This window comes from Prosopis cineraria, unplaced genomic scaffold, assembly GCF_029017545.1.
Source record: "Prosopis cineraria cultivar Desert tree isolate PC_DT_omini unplaced genomic scaffold, ASM2901754v1 PC12, whole genome shotgun sequence".
Taxonomy (NCBI): domain Eukaryota; kingdom Viridiplantae; phylum Streptophyta; class Magnoliopsida; order Fabales; family Fabaceae; genus Prosopis; species Prosopis cineraria.
The window spans coordinates 41,153,174-41,174,495 of NW_026555343.1; the positions used below are offsets into that span (position 1 = coordinate 41,153,174).

At 34.2% G+C, this 21,322-nt stretch overlaps 2 protein-coding genes across 2 annotated transcripts; both read right to left on the reverse strand.

Annotated features, from left to right (window-relative positions):
- Positions 1 to 1,712: 1,712 nt before the first annotated feature.
- Positions 1,713 to 5,781, reverse strand: LOC129289557 (pectinesterase 3-like). Its single transcript, XM_054926333.1, has 2 exons — positions 4,548 to 5,781; positions 1,713 to 2,558 (listed from the first exon to the last, which is right to left on the reverse strand). The coding sequence occupies exons 1-2, from the start codon at positions 5,629 to 5,631 to the stop codon at positions 1,879 to 1,881; spliced, it is 1,764 nt and encodes a 587-aa protein (XP_054782308.1). The 5' UTR covers positions 5,632 to 5,781; the 3' UTR covers positions 1,713 to 1,878.
- A 5,939-nt stretch (positions 5,782 to 11,720) lies between these two features.
- LOC129288694 (pectinesterase-like) lies at positions 11,721 to 17,264 on the reverse strand. The gene is made up of 2 exons (XM_054925416.1): positions 16,103 to 17,264; positions 11,721 to 12,669 (listed from the first exon to the last, which is right to left on the reverse strand). The coding sequence occupies exons 1-2, from the start codon at positions 17,175 to 17,177 to the stop codon at positions 11,978 to 11,980; spliced, it is 1,767 nt and encodes a 588-aa protein (XP_054781391.1). The 5' UTR covers positions 17,178 to 17,264; the 3' UTR covers positions 11,721 to 11,977.
- Between the last annotated feature and the right edge of the window lie 4,058 nt (positions 17,265 to 21,322).

Genomic DNA, 21,322 nt, shown 5'->3' on the forward strand with positions numbered 1-21,322 from the left:
TAAAAAGAGATAAATAAAAATAATTGATGTTGAAGTAGATATTTGTTTTATTAAGTGAATAGGCGATAACAGCAAGTATAGGAAGAATACAGAGGGAAAATATTAAGATAAAAGTCAAAACTGAAAATTCAGGAGCCAAAACAGTATTTTTCTCCTTTAAAAACTATACCCTCTTTTCTTTTTCAGCAAAACCATATCTCATTACACATAGTAAAAAAAATAAAAACAAAAATCTGAGGGAGCCGTAATAATGAAAGCCCTAACTGGAAAAGACATTATGGATCAAAATACTCCCAAGTTCATTCTATGGAGTTTCCTAAATTTAAGAGCATCGAAATGTCTAATAAATCAAGTGATTAAGAAATGTGTTTGATTTTGATTTATAGGTGACAATCTAAATGTAAGGAAACATAATGTATAATTCTGCACACAAAACATTAAAACCAAACAAGTAAAGCACATGATTTTATTTATTATTTGGTAAAAGCATGAATGTTTATTTAATTAAATGCTCGTAAATTCAGTAAACTTCTGGAACCGCACGTTAACAAAATTTATGGGGAAAATTCTTAGAAAGTTCTAATAATCAATATATAAATTATAAAGCAAGCCTTAGACTCCGTACAATGTACGAAAGAAAATGTGTCTAGTTGTCAATTATATCATATAATTTTTTTTTTGAATCTTATTACTCATAATATGTGATTTATTCATGTGAAAAATATGGGGAATTTATGTAGTTTATTTAAGACTATAAAACCTTCATTTTGGATTAAATGGATAAATACTAATTTTATTTACTTTCTTATTCTCGCCATCTCATTTTTATCCCATTCACTTGCTCCACAGGTCAGTTTCTGGTGTGGTGTGTATGTGTTTGTGTGAAATAGAAACCCAAAGCAAGCTCACGATTTCAAATCTTTTTAAACTTTTAAGCAAATGTAAAGGAAAAAGGAGCAGAGTAATTGGCTGGAACTTTTGCTTTATTGTCGAAGCAATTGCAGCGTGCTACGCGTACACGTGCAATAGGTGAAGATAATTGAGAATAAAATGTGGGTCTCAAAAAAATAATTCAAAATAAATTTTAAATGTAGATATTAAAAATTTATAAATTTATCTTTTAATTTTATAATTTCGTTGTAATAAATTTACTAACTATTTTTTAAATTTTAATATAATTAAATTTATTTTTTATTAAAATTTAAAATATAAATTATAAATTCATCACAATAACATTACAAAAAAAAATTAAACTTATAAATTTTTAAAATTTAACACTTAAAATTTAACTTAAAATCTCTATATCATTCTTCCAAAATAATTTAGCTCATGTATGTTCAAATTGAGCTGATCTAATAAATTATTAGATATTTCCGCCGAGTAAAATCAGAAACCAAGCCGGGAAGTTATGTTCATTCAGGCTCTCCACTTCTCATCGCAGTACCTCACACACCACTCAGGTGAAGCGTTGCCAGTGATTATATTATTTGTTTTCCCCCGTTATAGGATAAGAATAGAGTAGTTCTTAAACTCATTTTCCAGAAATCCGATTTGAAGACTCCCATCGCAACGTTTGCTTTTTTTGTTTGTGGGGGGAGGGGGGGGGACTCAATATAAAACCGAGGCACGACAATTAAATAACCGGGTCTATAAAACCATTAGTGGCTTTGACATGACTTTCACGTCATTTTAAAAGTGTGTTGGCATTCCAATTTACAGTTCAATTTTAACTGTCTTTGCATTACAAATCCAATTTTCAAACTGTAGCATCAACTAAAATACAAGAGCGAACATTATGTGTCATACTCGGCTTAACCAAATATAAGTTAGTAAACAGTGTTAAAAACAAACAGCAAAAAGCCAAAAAAAAAAAATCCATTACAATGTGGATTCGAACTCCACAGCGGTATCTGGCAACCAGTCACTTCCTTGGATAAAAGACTGAACCGTGAACTTCGCTGCCTCATCATCCGATAGGCTCGACTTATAACCCGCCCATTTGATCCTATTATCCACGCCCGACCCGGCTCCCGAATTCTTGTATTCCGCGTAGAATATGGTTCTCGCGGGCTCCACGCCCGGAACCCATTCTTTCCAGCCCGCTGGATCCAAGAATGACCCTATATCAGACTGCATAATCACCGTGGTGGAGTACTCCTTCCACGGTCGGCCAAGGTACGTCGGAGCGTTGAGATTGTCAAGAGCAGAGATCGAGGATTTCTGGATGATTATACCCGTGTTCTGGTTAGGATCCTTTTTGCCCTGAGCCGTGATAGTGTTGAATTGATTTGGTAAGGGTTGTCTCGGCTTGATGTTGCAGTTCTGGAAGACGACGGCGGAATTACCGAAGATGAAGTCGATTGTGCCGGTGATATCGCATTCTCGGTAGAATTGACGGTTGGAGTGGGCGTAGAGAGTGTCTTGGAAGCCGTCAAAAGAGCACCTGAAGAACACGGATCGGTCAGAGCCTGAGCGGAACGCCACCGCCTGGTGCTTCGCTGCTCCGGCGGTGTTGATGAATCCTATGTCCTTGGCGATGAATCCCTTTCCCTTGACAGCTGGTTATAAGCAAGTGAGTTTGTCTAGTGGGAGTAAACTAAAGAAGTAAAACTGTTCTTGTCAAGCTAAGTTGAATAATATAAAATCTACTTATTTTAATTCTATTAGACAGTAATATATTAAATATACAAAATTAAGTATCTAATTTTTTCAATTATACCATCAGTCTTGCACGAACATGAACATTTGAGTTGAAATAAAAGATTGGACAGAAAGCAACAAAGCCAAATCATTGGTAAAAATGCAAAACTATTGGATTATAACCCTGTTTCCCCTTTACAATAGTTACTTAAACTTGGCCAAGTTTTCTGCACATTTTTTATGAAATTTTATAATTAGTACAGGATAAGGACATAATCTTTTCAAGTTAATACTGGCATGCTTAATTGACTTTTTTTTTTTATAAGCCGAATATATTAGCAAAGAATAAAATCATTCAAGCAAAAATATGCTTAGATAGTTTATTTTTGAAGCCAAACAACTTTCCAGATAAGATAATAACATATAAAAAGTTCAGACTTCACATAAAATGTTAGGGGCTTATAATTAAGTGTTTTCCAAACATTAAGATAGATGTTACATAAATAAAAATATGTCATGTATGATATTTCATTAAAAAAAATATAAGAAACATAAAAATTACAACCCTGTTTGTCTCCAGAAGAGACCTACCACTTGTTCATACTAATTTTTTGGGCCCGAGACTTTTGCGGTTTACGTGTGACAAGATCATAAGAAAAAGAATAAGCATATCATCTGAAAACAGACATGCACTCATGGGCTCATGGCAGGACGTGAGCCCACCAGGCAACAAGCCGACAACCATATTCCATCAAACATTGTTTTTCATTTGAATCATCATCACCACCATAGATTGCGTTCACTGTTCAGGAAAATATAAAAGTAACAAAACCAAAAGGAGCTACGATGTTTTGAACGCGATTTCACACTGCCAGATCATGTTCACATTATGATCCATCATTTTCACCACATCATGTGGACATGTGGGTTGGCCATACATATGATGTGTCACCGCTTGCTTATAACATTTATCCCGCCAATAAGTAATAACGCCGGTGTTTCCCTTGTCACGTTCTTTCTATCGAACTCGTTCTCTCAACTATATTTTCCATATATTTATTATGTAAAAAAGGCTTAATAAAACATTTTAAGAAAAAACTTCATTAAATTTTATCAATTTTTTAAAATATATATAACAGTAACAATATTTTCAAGCTTAACGCAAATTGCTTTGAACGATTCTATACACTTGTAAAAAGAAAGCTAAAAGTTATATCAAAAAGAAAGTTCAAGCTTTAAAATGAAGTATAAGGAGATTTAAATATAGTACCAAAAATATTTTCGCCACTAAAACTGTTAAAGAAAATGCTCCTCTAAATGAACCAAACGCAGCATCAAAAACATATGCCTAACAAACATAAGAAACATCGATGTGCATGAATGAATGGTTGGTTGTCATGTTAACTATCAAGCATGGAACGAGTAATGGAAATTAGAAAAATAATAAAGAAGAGAAAGGGAAGGGGAACAAAGTAAGGCCCCTTTGGAATCATGGAGAAAGAAATGGAATTGGACATGGAATCTGTTAACATATGTGTTTGGTATGCAATAATTATGATTCTTTGGAATCAGGATTCAAGAAAATTTGATGGAATCCAATTCCATCATATGCATCATGGAATCCAATTCCATGGTTCCTTTTCTCCAATTTGCCCCTTCTCTCTCCTCCAATATAATTTTTTTTAATTTTAAAAAGGACACTTTAGTCTTTTCTTATTTTAAATACTTATATTTTATTAAAATTATATCAGTATTCCATCATTATACCAAACACACTTTTAAATCCAATTCTATTCCAATTCCAATTTCAATTCCGATTCTGATTCCGATTTCATTAAAAACTCTTCCATCATACCAAACACGGCCTAAATGAATAATAAATGAAAGGAGAGAGATATACGGCTTACCGAAAGTAGCAGTTGAAAAGGTAGGCGTGCCGTCGATGAAGTTCAGGTTGCTGGAGATGATGGTCTTGGTCTTGCCATCACCGTATATCATCACATTCCAAGTGTTCTTATCCAAATCGATATTCTCTTTGTAAACCCCTTCCTTCACATGAATCACAAACCTCGTTAGGCTCTTCTTCTTCACGGCCGCCAACGCTTCCTTTATCGTCTTATACTGCCCGCTGTTATCCTTTGCCACCACCGCATGCGGCACCGTTGCGTTTGTATCCTCCAACAACCTCCTCTCTGCCGGGCCAACCCAATCCGGAAAACCCGAATCGGATCCCCCGAATCCCAGTAGCCTCCGATGGATCGGGAAGTTGAAATTCGAGAGAAGGCGTAGAACCTTGGTCACAATGGCCAAGCTATTACTCGCGAACTCGGTTGAGTTCTTCATCGCGGTTTTCAGATCCCCGAGAATCTCGCTTGCGGCGGTGGAATTCAACTCTTCCAAAGCGTCCAGACAGGTATCCTGGTACGTAATCGCAGCGCTCAGCCACGTCTCAACGTCACCGATCTTCGACGGCGAAAGGATCTTCCCGCCGTTGCCGCCGCCGTCAAGCGATGAGATCGACTCGTTGAGTCGATCCACCGCGTCGTCGAACACGATTCCGCACACCTCGATCGCCTTTTGAACCCGCGGATCCTTCACATTGGCTTTGAGCTTGGAAGGGAGCTTCGAAAGATTGGAGAGCTCGTCAACGGCGACTCGGAGAGAGAGCTTGAAGAGAAGCTCCGGATCGGTAGTGTTAGAATTATGGAGGGACGAGATGCTGGACAAGCACGAGCTGGGGTACTGAGTGACACCGCAGACGGCTCTGAGGGACGACGCCGGAGTCAACTCGGTGGGAGGGACGTCGTCGGAGGAAGAGGAAGAGCGGCCGCGCCTGTGAATGACGGTGGCTACGACTGCGGCGACGACGGCGACGAGGAGAATGCAAGAAACGCCGAGGATAATGAGGCGGCGACGTGTCTTCTTCTGGAAAGCTCTCTGGTCGAGCTCATCTACCTTACCGTAGCCCTTGAAGGACTTGATAGAGTCCATAAAACAAGACTGTGCGGTTTTGTTTTACTCTATTTTCCGAGCTTCTTGTTTCTTATGGGAGTAGTATTACTTTTCTGTTTGAGAGGAGTGGCGTGATCTGGTTTGTGCTTGTCCCTGTCCCTTTTATATAAGAGGCTGGGGATGACATGCAATCAGGATCTTTTATATTCAAAATCGTATCACTAATTTATTAATGTTGCTTAGTAATACTAATTAGTGATATATATGGTGACTGCGGGAATTAAAAAAATAATATGAAAGTTGATTTTTTTATCTAATATATTTATTAGATATTTAAAAGAAAAAAAACAGGATTATAAGACTGCGAAGGAAATATTGCAATTTTAAGAAATCTGTGTGGCTTTGCACGCTTTGGTAGAAATGAGTTGAAAAAGGTAGGTAATACTGTAATTGGATGCTTGGATGACAAGATTAATAAGTAATAATCAGAGTCACTGATGGGTCAGCGGAGACAGGCAAACATGACGAGTTTTTTTGCGCGTTAGGCAATGGTTTATCAGTATTACTTTAGGACTTCTACACTGATGAATGAGGTGACACGCAGGAGTAAGCTGGAAGCCATGTTCATTCTTCATTGGGTGCATTGTCATTTGTCTCTGACAGTGATTTTTTTTTTTTTTTAACTTGATCTTGTTCAAGGTATTATCTCAGGACCTGTATGGCCCTCAAAAATCAATTTAAACTGCATTTATATTTTTTTTTTTTGGGTCAAATCCAATAAATGGTCATCTCTTCCAAATATATTTTTAGACGTGTAAACTAAAAATCAAACATGCATTTGTCAAAGATGCTGCCTAGATATGGACAGATAGCAAGTTCAATCTTGCAAGTCGATCTAGCCCCCTCTCACAAATCATGAGAAGACATTGATACTTAATTTTATATACTTATTATATTTTAAGTCAGTCAAATAAATTTTAAAGTGTTGATAATATTAATAACAAAAACTTTTTACAAAATAAATAATCTATAAAATATTTATATATGTTGATTTAATTAAAAATAAATATCCACACAAACACACACAAGATTAAGTATATGATATTTTTTAACTAACCGAATAATGCAATCATTCAGAAGAAACTAACCGTAGGGATGCGCCAACAGAAAAGCGAGAAACAGACAAAGGCCAAGTGAGTGGCTCGGAGCAAAACGAACCAAAGTGCGCGCAGCCTGCAGCCTGCAAACTAGGCAACACCTTCACCGTCTGTGGGCACACTTTGTAAGTCACAAGTCACAAACCTATGAACTATCCGATCCTATCCTCTCACTCGCACAACCGTTCAATATATCCATACTTACATACATGCCTTTAAACATGTTTGGACTTCCTTTTTCCTAAAAAAAATGTCAACAATGTAGGAAAGAGTCATAAATTAATTTTTGGATGTCCCAATGGATATAATAAATTGAATTTATGTCAAATTATTTAAATTGTCTATCACAAATTCTCGCCCAATAACTGTGCATGAAACATTATGTAGATGACAATGTGAAATTAATGATTATTATTATATAGAATGGTCAAAGATTGAAGAAATGTGGAGCGGCCGGCAATTGCGCCAATATACAAGCCTTTTGTTCCTCTGTACCCCCCCCGCCATTTCTCCTTCCCTTCCTTCTTAAACTAAGAAAAATAAAAAATAAAAGTTGTGATTGGTTTTCTTATCATTAATCCACACTACATTTTCAGAAATTAATTTTTGAAAATCAGATGTGTATTTGGATTGGAGAAATTGGGGATTTGATTTTTTTTTTTTTTCAATTTCCGTGGTGTGTGATGTATACTTTATTCAAATTCTATTTGTTTCCTGATTTCTCAAGCCATACCATAACAGCTTGCTCCTCATTGTCATTCCGTGTCCTTCATCTTATTCTATATTCTTCGGTCCTGATTCAACCTTTCATCTCTACCTTGCTCAGTAAGATAGCTCCAAAAGTTATTTCAAAATAATAAAAAAAAATTAGCAACTAATTTCTATGATTTCTTGACTTTATAAAATATGAGGACTAAATTATACTAAGTCAATGTTCACAACAAAACTAACATTTGAGATAAAATTCAAGACTAAAAGTTATAATTATCTTTAGGTTAAAATTGTTGGATTTTGTGTGTTAGCCCCATGCGTACATATATTTAAGATTAATTACATAAGAAAATAATTAATTCAATTAATTAAAAAATGAAAAATGAAGAAGTGAGATTGAAGTAGACGCATGAAGGGAGGAGGAGTTAGGATACACATAATTCATCCCAATTGGTAGTTAATTTCTTCTCTTTCACTCCCATAATCTGCGAGTCAATGAGTCCAGATACACCACACTACTTAATTTGTGACAAAGTTTTGATAAGCACGTCTTTGCAATCTTCTCATTCTTTTCTTTCTTTCTTTTTTAAAATTAAAAAAATAATTGATCAACATGAATGAATTGACTTCCTCAAGTTCTACGAAGCTTAATTTTTATTTTTATTTTTTTGGGTTTAAAGGGTGAGCAAAGCTTAAGTAAGAGATAAAACAAAGTTAGGTCCTATTTGACCATGTCTATTGTAGAAGTGATTAAAGTCATCCTTAATAATACCTAGATAGCTATTAGGTACAGAAGGGATTAAAATAGTATCAAAACCATTCCTATGAGCTTCGTTGGCTAGGAAGTCTGCGCATTGAAGTGCTTCTTGCTTATTATTATGTACTTCAATCTCTCACTCATTGTATAACAGTGCTCTAGTGTCTTCAATCTCTAATCTAAGAGGATGATCCAAACCACTATCCCTAAATAGGATATTAATAGTTTAGAGTGAATCGTTGTAAAGCTATAAGTTTTGCATACTTCAAATTCTGTCTTTATGGCGAGAATCTTTGCTGCAGTAGGAGGGAGGAATCCCAAATTTTTCTTAAAACCTAGTATCCACTCACCATTGGTATCTCTTATGACTCCCCTGTAGGCTGCTTGCATGTTGTGCTAGATAGAGCTATCAACGTCAAGTCTCACTTTGCCCAAAGGAGGAGGAATCTAAAGGTTTGGTGAAGATGAAGAGCTAACGAAGATTTGATGTTTAAATTTGTCATTGCAAACATCTACCATGAGTCGATAAAGGCAAGTACAAACAATTTCATTTAGTCATGCACTCTTTCCTTCAAATACATACTTACATCTTTACATACAAAAGAGCCCGCTTACATGGCTAAAGATTTTATGCCATGGCCGTCTTCTAACACATTTGCTCCCTAGGTTATGAGTAGCATTCTAATGAATCCAACCTTGCAAGTCAAAAGGAAAAAAGCAAGTAAATGGTCAAAATTAATAAACACCTTCCAAACAGATTTCGACCACTCATAATTTTAAAGTAAGTGTATCACACTCAAAAGAACACTCATTAGTGTTTGAGAGTCCTCTCTTAGCTCTAAATGAGTTGGTAGCCAATCTCTCATGGACAATTTGCCAGATAAACACCTTAACTTTTTTAGGTAGTTGCTAATGCCAAATTTTGCTCTATAAGGGATCAGTGTTGCTATTGACACTGTTAGTAATAAAAGAATAAGCAAATTGGATTAAGAATTGACTATTAGATGCTGCTCTTCACTAGAATAAGTCCTTCATGGAACTAGATGGTATTTTCAAGTTTTTGAGTGATTGTATGATGTCTATAGATAGGAATTCGCTCCATTCTTGTAGATTCCAATCTTCAAATGGGAGAATAAAATGACTGACAACATCATTGAGATTGATGAATTCCATATTTTTGTCAGCAAGGAGAAGGAGAGGTTTGTCCAAAGGAGTCCATAGGTCACACCAAAAGTTGGTATTATTTCCACTATTAATCTTTTTACTAACTCCTAAAAGGACGGAGTCCCAGACTTACACAAAAACCAACGAGGAGTGCTTTTTGATTGCCACTAATAGTGTTTCAAGACTACCACAAGTCAAAAACAAGCCAGTAGATTTGGTTTAAACCCAATGAAATCAAAAACAAGCCCCTATTACCCCATAAGTCAAAATTTTTGCATAATGAAAGAGAGGGAAAAGAGAGGAAAGCTTACGTAATGTATATCAAGCTTGTAAGGCGTTCACAATCACGTTGGAAGCAAGCCTTAGTAGTCACAAGTCCCTCTCTGTCACTCCTCTCATGTTCACCCTTTCCTCTCTTCTGATTTTCAATCTGATTTGCGATTTGATAAGTGTAGATTTTGCATGTGCGCTGCGACACATTGGCATGTCCGCCGCAGCACATGACACAAAGTCTCGCCACAATTTAAACTTCTCTCCATGGCATGATTTGTTTAAACATTGACCTAACTTTTTTTTAAGTTTGTCCAAAGATTTAAAAACTATATTAATATTTTATAAACATTATTAATCAATAATTTATATAAATTAATCAAAATATCTTTAAAAACACTAAAAAATTTTAATTTAAAAATTTAAGATGTTCCACTCAAAAGTGCTATCATTTTTATCTGGGTTTGCAATTGAGGCAAATCTGGACTTTTGGTGAAAGTAGTTGTCTTTACTGACACCTTGTATCCTACCCTCTGAACGATGGCTCTGATCATCTCTGCACCAATTTGGCTTCGAGAATCGACCTTTCAAGGTCTTGTTACTCAACATCCAGCTTCCAGAAATTTCACTGTCCTCTAGAACCTTTCTTACCGGTGATTTATCTGGCATCTTGATGGGCAAGTGATCACAAGAGGAAGACGATGCGGTAGTGTTGCATTGGGTACTGGTACTACTTCTCCAGGGGCATGCTTCTCGTCGGTGAGCATAACGACCACAGGCAAAGCAAATCAGATATAATCCTTCATATTCAACATTGAAGAGAGAACCTGCCACTATCACTCTCGGCACTAATCTTTTTTGTAAGTCAAGTTCAACACATATACGTGCGTGCCGTCCCCGTTCAACCTTAGCATCTCCAGAAGTGAAATCAGACAAAGTGTTTGAATCAACCTTTAAGGTCCTCCCTATTTTTTCACCCAAACAAGAGATAAAGCGATGGTTGCAGCGATGCATGGCCACATGAGGAATATGCACCCAGGTCACCGCACGTCGGGGGGTATTTTGAAACGGATCAAAATACGGTGTCCATTTTTGGACCAATAAGCAATGTTGCTTGAATATCTTTGGACCTTCATAAAGAACCTTCTTGTAGTGGGCCTGCCATAGATCTTTATTGGGGAACCTTACAACAAAGTTGTTAGGGAGGCCGACGATTGAGAAATCGGCCATGCCCCACATCTGGCGTAAACCTTCCTTAAGCACGGATACACAGTTTTTAAATGTGTACACATCACACTTCCAAGCACGCATACACGGTATATCTTCTATTCCTAATATAGAATGTTTTTTAGAAAGATTTTTCATCATTAATACACTTGATATAATATTGATTTTATTTTTTCAATATTACCTCCATTTAAACTCATTAACTATAAGTGAAAGTGTAATACAAGTTTAAAAAATTTTAAAGCTAAAAGTTTGTTCTATTTTTAAACAAAGTTAATAATTTAATAATTTTTCTTTAGTTTTAATAAAATAATTAGGTGTCCTATAATAAAAATAGAAGGGAATACACTCGGTAATTCATTACTGGTCAATCTGTTGCAGACACAGAACACTATCTCATTCCCCTTTCATCATTAGAATGTTAATAATACAAGGGATATAAATTATACATTTAATGGCAATTTTTAGAAAAGGGATAATATTTTAAAATCTCCGTAATATAAGAAAAAGGTCAAAATTATGTGAGAGTCAAAATTATCCAAGTTCCCAAAACTATGTCATTATATACGTACATATTGTAACATACTTTTAATTTATAAAAAAAAATAAATTATAACCTGGTTCATATCATATTGACATGTACTTTGTTAAAAAAGAAAAAAATGCCGTCTGCTTCAACTCTGCTGCATGCATAGCCAGCATACACGGTAAGAGAAAAGGATTTGGCTTCCTCACGGACATATCTTCTCCGCAAAATCCCTTTTTCCACCTAAAATGACAATTATTTGGCTACCAATCATAAATTTAAACAATTCAAAATAATTAAATCCTTATTGGTAGCATTCAATCAAAATCACTCATATTTTCATTAATCATGCCAAAAATAAAAAGGTCACCTTATTTTTTTCACTTATTTTTTTAGGCATATCACGTGCTAGAAGCACATGATTTTGTTTCCTCAACGCACCACAAACCTCTCCTTTCCCATAAATTCCCTTTTTCCTACATAAAATGACATTTTTTTTCCTACCCATAATACACATTACACAATAAACATAACAATAATCAATGCCATGATAATAATTATAATTATAATAATCTAAAGACCGAGAGAGAAAGGAAAGCCGGTGGACCCCAGCCAGTTAGACCCGCCAATGAAGTTGGCAGCAGTAAACTTCTGAGCCTCCGAAGCACTCGTTATAACCTTAAACCCCTTCCACTTCACTCTGTTCGCCGTCCCGGCACCGGCGCCACTGTTCTGATACTCTCCGTAGAACAGAGTGTCCAAAGCAAAATCCCCATTCCACTCATGCCACCCCACCGGATCGATCACGTCGGTTATGCTCGACTGCATTATCACCGTCCTCGAATACTCCTTCCACGGCCGCCCCAGGAAAGTCTTGAAGTTCTTCTTCTGCGCCTCCAGGTCCTTCGTTGCTCCGATACGGGACTTCTGGATCACGATGCCGGTGTTCTGGTTCGGGTCCACCCTGCCCTGGGCTGTGACCATGTTCTTCTGGCCGGAGCCGGGGAGGCGAGCGTGGATATCGCAGTCTTGGAAGACGACGGCGGAGTTGCCGAAGATGAAGTCGACGGTACCGGCAATGAGGCAGTTGATGAAGAACTGGCGGTTGTGGTGGACGTAGAGGGTATCCTGATGGGCGAGGAAGTCGCACTGGTAGAAGGCGGCGAAGTCGGCTCCTACCCGGAGGGCGACGGCCTGGTGCTTCGCGTGGCCGGCCGTGTTCTCGAAGGTTATGTCGCGAGCGAGGAATCTTTCTCCCACTACGGCTGCAATGTACAGTGCGTCAATGGCTTGTCCCTTAAAAGTATAAATTGATGGGAAAAAAGGTATAAAACAAAAAATGGATAAAATCTTTACTTATCAAGGGGTGTGATGAATAATCAGAAGATTAGGTCTCTTTACTCGTTCTAATTCAGGAAAATAATAATAATAATAATCTGTTCTGTGAGTTAATATGAGCTGGCTTAAAAATATCTTCTACGGAACATAATAGTGACATCTAAAAGATGACACACTTATACGCTGGCTCTCGCCAATGCCAACTCAACATAATTCCTATTTTATGATTGCCATTTGCAATAATATTCCATGCATGCTATGTTACCTCCCTCTTGGAAGGAGTAATGACAGTAGTTTTTAATATTTTTATTTCTTAGAGTTGACTGAAATTTTCTCCTTTCAGTATATCAGAAACTGTTACATTATGATGATGATGATGATTTTGAAAATGATAACAGGAGAGGCCTGCATGTAAGCTTGTCAAGCTTCATTATATAAATCAGTAAAAATTTTATGATATTTATTTACAGTTTCAAAACTGTAAATAAAGGCATAAGGTCATTAAATTTGAAAAAAAAAAATCCTCTAAAAACGCATGCAAATTATTTAGACCTAAATTATGAAAAATTAAAGACTTCTCTTAACTGGAAAAAATGTGTCTAAACTCTTATGTAGGGACTTGAGGACAGAACAAGAGCCTAAAGAGGTCACTGTCAAAGCGTGGGTAAGGTGAAACAGTGCGCATGGCTGGTTCAGTGGTGGGGTGATGTACGTGTCTCCGTACGTGGCCACAAGCCTGCAAGTTACTCAGTCTGAGACACGTACATTGGGTTACACTGACCCGAGCATTTGGACAGCGTGAACAAAATGACAAATTAGTTTACTTATTAGTACTCTTTAATTCAATTGGACAGCGGAGGACACACACCACGTTTATGCCCAAAAGGAAACTAAGGAATTAAATTTGACAGTGGCACGCAAGATTTACCTTGGATTACACTAACCCGAGCATTTCCAGAGTCCAGACTAAAGAATCAAAGGCTCAATCGACCAACAGCTAATATATATAAAACGACACGAATATACTCAACAAGCAAAGATAGCGTGGAAGTGAAAGGTGTAATAGTGTGTGGGGGGTGTCGTGCCGTGGGTTGTTCTCTATGGCTGGATTTTTCTACCATGTCCCACGGAACCATGCATGATTGATGCCAATAATACTGGCACTAGAATAAAGAAGAAGCATCAAGGAAAGTTCTTTTTTTTTTTTTTGGAATATCGGAAAGCTTTTCTTTTCATTGTATGCAAAAGAAAAGGAAGAAAAGAGAAGGTCGATAAAAGAGGAAGAGCAAAAGAGAAAGGAAATGAATTACATGAAATCAAAATGTCGAAGGAATAAAACAACCGACAACCTGATGTCGTTTTTTTCCTTTTAAGATTTCCAGACTTCTAAAATAACATATTAATCGTCCGGACTAAAAAAAGTAAAGATGGCATGTTTATCTCTTCAAGCCACCTATCATTTTTGTTTTTTAATTCTCTACTCTTCTAATTCTATTTATAAATTATTTTTAATATATTTTATTAATATAAAAAAATTTTAAAATTTATTAATTTTATCTTAAAATTTAATAAGTTTTTAACTTTATTTCTATAAAATATATATATTTTAATAATAATTTTTTTTTTTCAATATTTAATGAAAGGTAAAAAAAAAATTTAATCTTATAAATAGAATGAGAAAGAACATAATATATCCGGACTCTAGAGAACTTCAGAACTGATCAGTGACAAACAAAAAAACAAACAAAACAAGGGCTTCTCAGAAATTTTTCCCGTCTTTTAAAGAACGAGATAATAAATTAGAACAGCTAGTCTGATGGGGCGGTTGAAAATCATGACCTAGAAAAATAATTAATTTTCTTTTATCGATTGTGCGAACATTATATATAGCTTTGCGACTTACTATTACCAATCAGAAAAAGAGGAGGCAGAGACAAAATATTTTGACTTCTCTAGATCTTTACACGATCATGACCCAGGTGCACATGCTGCCACATTTTAGCTGGACCATAAGAAACCGGCCCTAAAAGAATACTGAGTACAGCATGACTTGGCCCTCAACAAATGCTGGGGTCTCTATCCCGAAAATGATAGCAATTGAATTATCATTTGTTTCAAAAGTTTATTAGTATTTTTTTTTTTGGTTGCAGACAAGGAAATAATGATAAAATGTAACCGACAGCGAAAACATACTCATCAAACATTATTCGCTAATCATTGTATTAGGAACTACAATATTCCTAGCTCTTCAATCTATGAGGGTTAGAAGCGGCCAAGCAGGGAAAAATTAGTCTGATTTTGAACATCAAAACGCAGGAACAAACATTAACAATTTTTGAGTTGGTCGAAACTCAACAACAACGGTGACCACGTAAATGTTATTAGTTGTCAAGTAAAGTAAATTGTCTTCATCATTACATTAATAAATGTAATATGTGCAATGTCTTCGGACACGTATATGGATGGATAATTTGAGCTTTCGGTGCTTTCCTTTGCCCCTTGATTTCGAATTAATGAATCAGTGGGGCAACTCGCGAACCTCATCATCCATCGCGCTCATCACGGCATTATATTATATTATTTAGTTAAATGAGAAGTTTGTCAACTTTTCAAACTTGCTTGCTCGTCTATATTACGCCCAAAGCTAACATTAGACCATTTTTCTTGCAAATGTAATTCGGAATATTTAAAAAAAAAAAGACAATTCCCGAGCACTATAATCATTATAATTTGTTTGAAATACCATTTTAAAAGAAGAACAATCCTCTATGTATCACGCTTAGAAAATGGAAAATAAAAAAGGCATTGCATTAGAATATTTATTTAAAATTCTGAATATTGATTTTTTTCTTTTTTTTTTACCAGCTTAAAATGTTCTTGCATAAAAATAAATCTATATACTACAGACAAACACTCTGTCCGAGGACCAAGGTACGGATCATAAGATACCAACCAACATTTTGGTCCCTGAAGGCTAAATTATAAGACCATTTAAAAACTTTTTTTAAAAAAAATTAAATGGTTAGCCTAAATTGAAGAGAGATAATTAAATTTAAAAAAACTGATAAATTTTTTCAAAAAGAAATTATAAATATTAAATAAAACAATTATAAGTTCATAAATTTAATTATAAATAAAATATTTAAATTTTAAATGTAACTACAGCTTGTAATTGAAATTTCTATTTTACAATTTTATCAATTTTACAATTTATATTAAAAATTCAATCATCATTAATTTTCCTTTATCTAGATTTTACCGTCGTCTGTCCTTTTAATTAGTAAAGTGAGGTAAGTAAACGAGAAGGAAGAGCTTGACCCAAAAAAACAGAGAGGGAGGGAGGGAGGGTGGTGAACTTACCGACAGTGGCGGAATGGAAGGTTGTGCTTCCGTCGACGACATTCCTGCTTCCTGTGATGATAGTGTTAGATCTTCCATCCCCCAAGAACATTATATTTGTCTTCTTCTTCGGAACTTCCACATTCTCTCTGTAAACTCCTGCTTTTATCTTTATCACATATCTCTTCGCGCTCTTCTCCGGCGCCGCCGTCACTGCTGCTTCCACCGTCTTAAAATCTCCGCTCCCGTCTGCCGCTACCACCACGTCCGGCTTCACTTCCGTCGACTGCAATAGATGCCTGTCTGCCGCCGACATCCACTCTGGCCACTGAACAGCGCCCTCCGTCGCCTCCATCAGCCTCCTGCTCTTTGTGATCCCCATCTTCTTCTCGTAGTTCGCCACATCCGTGTCCGTCATGTTCTTAATCATCGCCAGAGCATTGCTGCACATGTGCTCCACGTGCACCTGCCCTGCCTCCAGTGCTTTCCTGATTTTCTTATCAGCGCCGTCGTGAGAGAATCCGTCGAGGCACGTGACTTGGTTGGTAATGGCGGCGCTTATCAGAGTCTTCAGATCGTCGGCGTGCTGGTACAGAGTCTTCTTGTTCGGATAGACTTTCAGATCTTCCCTAGCAGTGTGAAGCTCGTCAAGCGTTTCGTCAATCGTCTCTAAACAGTCATGAAGGGCGGTTTTCTCTCTCTCCGTGAGGCTTCCCTTTCTGGTTGCCATTATCTTCTCGACGGTGAAGAAATTGTGTTCGACAGCTCTGGCTGTTATGTTTATGGACAGCTCGATGACATCGCGGTGGGAAGAGACTTTCTCGGTGAATCCAGGCTCGGAGGAGATAGCAGAGAAGCAGAGTTCAGGGTAAAGTGTGGAGCTGCAAGCGGATTTGACTATGGCGTGGGATGGATGGGTGGAGAAATTCAAACTATCGTCACCGGAAGATTTTTGGCGGGAATTGACACCGGCGATGATGGCGACAGCGGCGACGAGAAGGAGCAGAGTGGAGAACAGAGCAAGAAAGAGCTTCTTGTTTCTGCTGTGGTCGCCGGAATCTGAGATTCCGGCGAAGACGTGCCGTAACTTGCTCATAGGTGATAAAGATTGTGAATAGAGAAAGAGGAAGGGGTGGAGTGGAATGGAGTGGGAAGAGCGGTGAGAGTTATATAGAAACGTAGAAAGAGGCTTTGAAAGGATGGAGAGTTTTTCATTTTTTCTGGTCCAACAACGGCTATGTAAGTTGAAAAAGCGTGTCATGTTAGCTTGGGCCGTGTCATCTATATTTTACTATATGGAAATTGATTTTTTGTGACAAATTTCGTTTTGTTTCAATTATTTTGATGAAACTCTATAACTGAATTATTATTGTTATTATCATTATTGTTATTATAAGTAACTTTTATTGTATTTTTTAATTTTATTTCATCAGTATTTATAACGCATATGATTTAATTTTAGTTTGTTATTTGAAGTTTTATCACTTTTAAGTTTTATCATTTATGGCTAATAAAATATATTGGAATGAACTATTAAAAATTATGGATTAATTAAATTATCAATTTCAATAACTGTTTTGGGATAATAAAAATTACGTTGAATACTTTGTTAAAATATATTCCTTTCGTTAAAAAATATAAGATATTTTTTAATATAAGACATTTTTTATCTTTCAAAATATAATCATTATTTTTTAAAAAAAATATTCTTATTAAATAAATCACTTTGTGTTTATTTTAATGTGAAACCTCCAATTAAATAGAGATAATATAAAAAAGATAGGATTACAAGTATCTTGTATTTTTTTAATAGAGGAAGTTCAAAATTTTCATGAACAGTCGAGGCTAGCTTGCACAAAACTCTCTCACCTTTAAAGGTAAAAATTAACCTCTTTAAGATCTTAACCCTTTTTTTTTTTATCACAAACTCCTCCGCTAACATTTTTTTAGTTATTTTACTAATAAAAATTATCATATTATATTAAAAAAAAACATTTAGCAACTTACAAGTTAATAATATTTATCCATATTTTTATGTTATTATTAACTTATGTGCATCAGATGTCACATAAATTTCTACGTGTCTTTAAACATTATGCGATAACTTTTGTTAGTAAAATAATTAAAAAAATATAGTAAGGAAGTATATTGTTAAAAAAATAGGAAATTTATTTTAAACTTTAAAAAATGAAGGAAGTTTTGTGTGGTTGTATCAAAATTAAGGTGAGTTTTGTGTATTTTAAATTAAAAACTTTACAAATTAGAAAGGATTTATTATGCTTTTTAACCGTGCATATCCATTCAAAAACTAAATGTTGTCAATATCGTTATATAAACCGTAAGTCCTAAATTGCGCGAGCTATCTCAGATTCTGTGTATTACTCTTTCAATCTTTCTCTAAATTTTTAATATTAAACTCTGTAACTCTTTCATGATTCTTTAATTGTTTTTACACGTCTAAGCATGTTTAAATGTCACAGAAGACTAAATATGATTTTTTTAAAAAATTAATTTACTATCGATTTCATGAATCACATACCTGTCTGTGTATAAAATGATACTTAATTAGGTCGGTTAATTTATACTATGTTTCTTGTGAGAAATATTATTGTTACTGATTATTTAGTTACATTATCCCATAGTTTAGAAGAGAACTTTTACATTTTTTATTCATCCCCCTCCTCTTACTCGAGGCAGTGAATGATGAAGAATTACCTTTTGGTGTTAATAAAACTTTTGTATTTGTCTTGTTGTTAGGTCGGTTAATATATATTACGTTTCTTGTGAGAATATTACTGTTGCTGATTATTTAGTTACACTATCTCATAGTTTAGAAGAGAACTTCTACATCTTTAATCATCCTTCTCCACTTACCTGAGAGGCAGTGAATGATAAAAAAATTAACGTTTAGTGTTGATAAAATTCTTGTATTTTTCTTGTTATTCTTAGTAATATTTAATCCAGTTTAATTCAATATATATATATATATATATAATTGTAAGACAGAAATGTACAATTTTTAAAGGAAGTTACTCTCACCAATTTGAAATATAAGTAATTTTTAAGAAAAATTTATATACTTATAAAGTCCTCATTTCCATAAAAATATATATTATTTTTAATTTTTATCCCTAACTTCAATTATCAATACACTCTATAATGAGTGAGAAATATATTTATATAAATATCTAGGTTAACAAATATAGGGGATAAAATAAAAAAAATTACATATACTAGATTATTTATATTTTAAATCAAAATTAATAGAAAAGAAATGCTTGTATTTTGGATTGAAGGAGTGTCTTCTTTAAGGTGAGTCTCGCATGTGTGGCCAGGATCCTACCATATTAATTTGAAATTAACACGAGCAATGCATGTTACCAGGTCTAGGTGGATGGTGAGCTTAATTTTTTCCCCAATTAAAGTGAGGTTGGTTACAGAGAATACACTTTCTGTTTGTACATTTATTTTTCATTTTATAAAACAATTAAAGAAAGATAATGATATTTTTTGCCCTTTAGGTGTGTGAATACATTTTCCGGGTAATTATATATAATTTTAATTTCAATTTGTGATGCTAGATCATTATCATTAAATGCTTAAAAAAAAATAAAATGCTGGATTTGTATCACGAATTAATGTGTGTTTCCTTGGATTACAACTCATGTTGTTTCTCATGCGTAGTTTTTTGTTTTACATTATATCTATGCTATAACTTTAGAGTTAATTCAAGCAGCGAGAGTACATATATAGAGATTATTGAGGATTTAACACCTCATGATATAAAAATAATAATTATAGAATGATATACTAAACAAAAATCCAATTTTCTAATTTTACATTCTTTTCACTTGTTACATATATTAAAATTTGATCAGTGCGAGGTAAAAACATACAATTGAATACGAACGGTTACAGAGCCTCCACTCACTGCGCTCTTGACTTCAACGGTTCGACCAACTCAACTCAAAAGGTATGTTTCTAAAGGAAATGGATTCTCCATAGCTATTTCCCTTTCAATAGTCCAAAATTGAGCCAAACTCAAAGAGCCAGTTTAAACCTCTCTGAAAAATTTGAAGTCGGACTTAAAAAAATAATATTTTTTAATAATTGAGCTTATTTTGGCCAACTCAATTAGATTTTGGTTTGGCCCGAATAACAAAATAAAAAATAATATTTTAAAAATATAAAATATAATAAATATTAATTGATTCTTTGAATTTTATATCCTTTTATGCTAAAATATCATATATTTGAATCGTTATTATAATTTTGTAAAAAATTTTAAAAATATTTTCACATTTTAATTATTTTAATCAACAAAATATTTCAAAATAACATTTAAAATATATTTTAATATTCATTTTTATATTTTAAGACCCAATTATTTTTTAATAAGACTTTTAAGTCCTATACATCATTTGAGTATCCAAAAAAATACTCCCTCCATTCAAAAATGTAAGGCATTTTTTGAGGAATTAGGTTTTCAAAAATATAAGACATTTTTAATTTTTTGAGTGTATTGTTGCTTTTTTCAAAGTGCCCCTATTGATGGTAACTTTATATTTATTGTAGGGTGTTTAATAAGGATAAATATAAAAAGATAGGGTTAATTGAAAGGTAGGTAACTACTTTATTAGAAATTGAGATTCAGTTAAAAATGTCTTACATTTTTAACGGAAAGAGTATATTTTATGTTTTTTATAATATAAGATAATTAATTTTAAAGGAAAAATTAAATTAAAAATAATTTTAAAAATAAAATTTAGACATGTGTGAATTCCTGGATCTACTATTAGATAAACATAATAAATAAAATAATATTTTTAAATAATTATTTGATTATCCTCTATGCCATACTTAGTTAAAAACTAAGAATAAATTAGATTAAATATTTCTTGTATGTAGGGGTTAAATAATATAAAAATTTAAAAAAATAATTTCAAAAAAAGTATTTTACTCATAATTAAATAATTTTATTTATATAATATAATGATATTTATTTTTTTATATTTTTAAAAATGAAAAGTACTATTTACCTAAAAGTTATTAAGAACTTTGAATCAATTGGGACAATAATTTTAAGTTAGTAATATAACTGTAATTGAATTAAGATTAACTTGATCATAATTAAAATAATATAATTTAATTAAAATATACTTTCTCTATTTAAAAATATAAGGTATTTTTTAAGGTGTTAGATGTTAAAAATATAAGGCATTTTTAGTTTTTTGAGGTGTA